This window comes from Neovison vison, chromosome 6 (assembly GCF_020171115.1).
Source record: "Neovison vison isolate M4711 chromosome 6, ASM_NN_V1, whole genome shotgun sequence".
In the NCBI taxonomy this organism is placed as follows: domain Eukaryota; kingdom Metazoa; phylum Chordata; class Mammalia; order Carnivora; family Mustelidae; genus Neogale; species Neogale vison.
Genome location: NC_058096.1, coordinates 218,042,990 through 218,047,155, shown reverse-complemented (window position 1 = coordinate 218,047,155; position 4,166 = coordinate 218,042,990). Strand labels below are relative to the sequence as shown.

The following is a 4,166-nucleotide window of genomic DNA, read 5'->3' as shown; positions in this document are numbered from 1 at the left end:
TCACTGTATCTGTATGTTTGTGGTAAATACCCAGTAGTGCAATTGCAGGGTCATAGGGTAGCTCTATTTTTAACTTTTTGTGGACTCTCCATACTGTTTTCCAAAGTGGCTGTACCAGCTTGCATTTGCACCAATAGTGTAAGAGGGTTCCCCTTTCTCCACATCCTTGCCAACATTTGTTGTTTCCTGCCTTGTTAATTTTTGCCATTCTAACTGGTGTAAGGTGGCATCTTAATGTGGTTTTGATTTGAATTTTCCTAATGGCTAATCATGTTCAACATTTTTTCATGTGTTTGTTAGCCAATTGTATGTCTTCCTTGGAGAAGTTCTTTTTTAATTAATTAATTAATTAATTTTTTAAAAAGATTTTTATTATTTAGTTGACAGAGAGATAGAGCGCAGAGGTACGCTTAGCAGCAGGCCTAGGGAGAGAGAGAAGCAGTCTTTCTGCTGAGCAGGAAGCCCAATGTGGGGCTCGATCCTAGGACCCTGGGATCATGACCTGAGCCGAAGGCAGCAGCTTAAACTGACTGAACCACCCAGGCGCCCCTTTAATTTATTTTTTATTTTCAGCATAACAGTATTCATTATTTTTGCACCATACCCAGTGCTCCATGCAATCCGTGCCCTCTATAATACCCACCACCTCTTTTTAAAAATGATATGCTCCCTATCACCTTTGGTGGAAAATTCCCTAAGGACAGAGAACATCACTGACATAGTTGCCTAGTTTTTCTTAGAATGAACCTCTAACACAGATGAGTAGCATTTCCATCGAGGAGTCCTGTGACTTTCAAGTTAATAAGCAACATTTTTCTTTTCCTTTTTAACATCTTAATTTTATTTTATTATTTTCAGTGTTCCAAGAGTCATTGTTTATGCACCACACCCAGTGCTCCATGCAATACATGCCCTCCTTAATATCCACCACCAGGCTCACCTAACCCCCACCTCTCCAAAACCCTTGGTTTGTTTCTCAGAGTCCACAGTCTCTCATGCTTTGTCTCTCCCTCCAATTTCTTCCAGTTCACTTTTCCTTTCTTTCTTTTTTTTAAAGAGTTTATTTGTTTATTTATTTGCCAGAGAGAGAGAGAGAGAGCACAAGCAGAGGGAAAGCAGGCTCCCCACAGAGCAGGGAGGCGAATATGGGACTCAATCCCAGGATCCTGAGATCATGACCTGAGCCGAAGGCAAATGCTTAGCTGACTGAGCCATCCAGGGGTCCCTATAAGCAACACTTTTCAATCTATGCTCAGGTGCAGAGCATATATTTGAATGGATGCCATGACAGGCTGCATTCTTTTTCACACTGCTACTCTACATCATGGGTAGAAGTGGACATGCCTTGTAGGTGAAGGAAAGATTTATGGCATTTCTCAAGATGAAAATATTAACATTTTAAAGGAAGTTATGAAACATGAGGTGGTTTAGGAATAGTAATGCCATATCATCCAGAAGCATTAACAATGATTGGTCAAGTCATTCCATATGTGGAATTTAAGAAAAAACAAATGAGTACGGGGAAAAAGAAAAGAGGGAGGCAAACAAACAAACAAACAAAAGACTCTTAACTATAAAGAACAAATGGGGGGCGCCTGGGTGGCTCAGTGGGTTAAGCCACTGCCTTCGGCTCAGGTCATGATCCCAGGGTCTTGAGATCGAGCCCCGCATTGGGCTCTCTGCTCAGTGGGGAGCCTGCTTCCTCCTCTCTCTCTGCCTGCCTCTCTGCCTACTTTTGATCTCTCTCTGTCAAATAAGTAAATAAAATCTTTAAAAAAAAAGAATAAATGGATGGTTATCAGAGGGGAGGGGGTGGAGGGATTGGTTAGATGATGGGGATCAAGAAAGCACTTGTGTTGATCACCTAGTATTGTGTGGCGGTACTGAATCACTGTACTGTTTTTTTGTTTTGTTTTGTTTTGAAGATTTTATTTGTTTATTTGACAGACAGAGATCACAAGTAGGCAGACAGGCAGGCAGAGAGGGAGAGAGGAGGAAGCAGGCTCGCCGCTGAGCAGAGAGCCTGATGAGGGACTCGATCCCAAAACCCTGAGATCATGAACCAAGCTGAAGGCAGAGGCTTTAACCCACTGAGCCACCCAGGTGCCCCTGAATCACTGTACTGTTACCTGAAATTAATACTTCACTGTATGTTAACTGACTGGAATTTCAGTAAAAACTTAAACCCATTAAAAAAAAAAAGCAACTCAGCAGTCAGATGACCTGAACTCAGACCTAGCCTTTGCCACACACTGTGTACTTCACATCCATGACATAAGTGTCACCTCCCCTACGAGCCCCCATGGGTGAATGGAGTAATAATATGATTTAACTCATCAGTAATTTGACACACATTTCAGATGATTCTGAGCATGTCAAAGATTCTATAGCAGACTCTATAGGATAGATAGGATAACGTCATTCCTATCTTTCTATTTGTTTGAAGGCAAGAAATATTTCTGACAAAGCTGGTGATTTAAAGAAAAAAGAAAAGGCCACATAGGGAGAAGGGGAAGAAGAGTGCAAAATGATGTTAGAGGGAAAAATTAGCAGAGGGAAAGTTGGAACATTCACATGGATCCTCAATAGTGGGGGTTTTTTCCCTTCATTTTTCTAAAAGAACTGGCTCTCAAACTTGGGTGTGTATCAAATTCAACTGGACAGTTTGCCAAAAATAGATCATTATTTTGCAAAAAAATAGATCACTCACCTCAGAGTTTATTAGCAATCTGGACTGAGACCAGAATTTGTATTTCCAACAATTCCCAGGTGATGTTGCTGGGGCTCATCTGGGGACGCTTCTTTTTTTCTTTTTTTTTAAATTTCACTCCATCTTTTCCATCAGATTCATCAACAACATGGAACCCAGAAACCAGACAGTATTTTCAGAATTCTTTCTCCTAGGACTGACAGATGATCCAGAACTACAGCCCCTCCTCTTCAATCTGTTCCTGTCCACATACCTGGTCACCATCCTGGGAAATCTGCTGGTCATCCTGGCTGTCGTCTCTGACTCCCACCTCCACTCCCCTATGTACTTCTTCCTCTCCAACCTGTCCTTTACGGACATCTGTTTAAGCACAACCACCATCCCAAAGATGCTGGTGAACATCCAAGCACAGATTCAGAGCATCAGTTATACAGGCTGCCTCACCCAGGTCTGCTTTGTTTTGATTTTTGTCGGTTTGGAAAATTTTCTCCTTGCAGCAATGGCCTATGACCGCTATGTGGCCATCTGCCATCCCTTGAGGTACACCGTTATCATGAATGCCCAACTCTGTGGCCTGCTGACAGTGCTCTCCCTGCTCATTAGCATTGCCAATGCCCTGCTCCACAGCCTGATGGTGCTACGGTTATCCTTCTGTACGGACCTGAACATCCCCCACTTCTTCTGCGAGCTTGCTCAAGTTGTCAAGCTTGCCTGTTCTGATACTTTCATCAATAATATCTTGGTGTATGTTTTGGCTTGCTTACTTGGGGGTGTTCCTCTCTCTGGAATAATTTTCTCTTACACTCAAATTTTCTCCTCTGTTTTGAGAATGCCATCAGATAGTGGAAAGTATAAAGCTTTCTCCACCTGTGGGTCTCACCTGTCAGTTGTGTCCTTGTTCTATGGGACGGCTGTTGGAGTGTACATTAGTTCCGCAGTTAGTGACTCTTCCAGGAGGAATACCATGGCTTCAGTGATGTACATTGTAATTCCTCAAATGATGAACCCCTTTATTTACAGTCTGAGAAATAGTGACATGCAGGGTGCCTTGAAGAAACTGGCCAGAAGGATACCTTCTTTTCTGTGATTGGGCCATGTACCTTGGGCTTCGTTGTAAGAATAAATCAAAGTTATACAAATCACAGGAGAACCAGAATGCCTGCTACTTCTGTCACCAAATGCTTCTAACATGATGTATATTTTAACTTAGTGTTAAAACCTAACTTTTACTTTTATTTAACTTTTTTATGCTTGACAAATTACTTCAATTCTTACTTCAAGGTTTTTCTCAGCTCCACAGAGGTAGAATCTGAGGCAGAGGTCAAAGTTTATAATGTTTATATGATGACTCTTAGAAGGAAAGTTGTAGAATATGGATAGCTCAGAAAAGGATAGAAGCATGACTGTGATCTTATATAGAGACTGGCTTCCACCTGATCCTGTGATTAGATCATGT

The 4,166-nt window shown here is 41.8% G+C and overlaps 1 protein-coding gene across 1 annotated transcript; it reads left to right on the top strand.

Annotated features, from left to right (window-relative positions):
- Positions 1 to 2,858: 2,858 nt before the first annotated feature.
- On the top strand, positions 2,859 to 3,797 carry LOC122910777 (olfactory receptor 7G2-like). Its single transcript, XM_044255406.1, has one exon. The coding sequence runs from the start codon at positions 2,859 to 2,861 to the stop codon at positions 3,795 to 3,797; it is 939 nt and encodes a 312-aa protein (XP_044111341.1).
- The last annotated feature ends 369 nt before the right edge of the window (positions 3,798 to 4,166 follow it).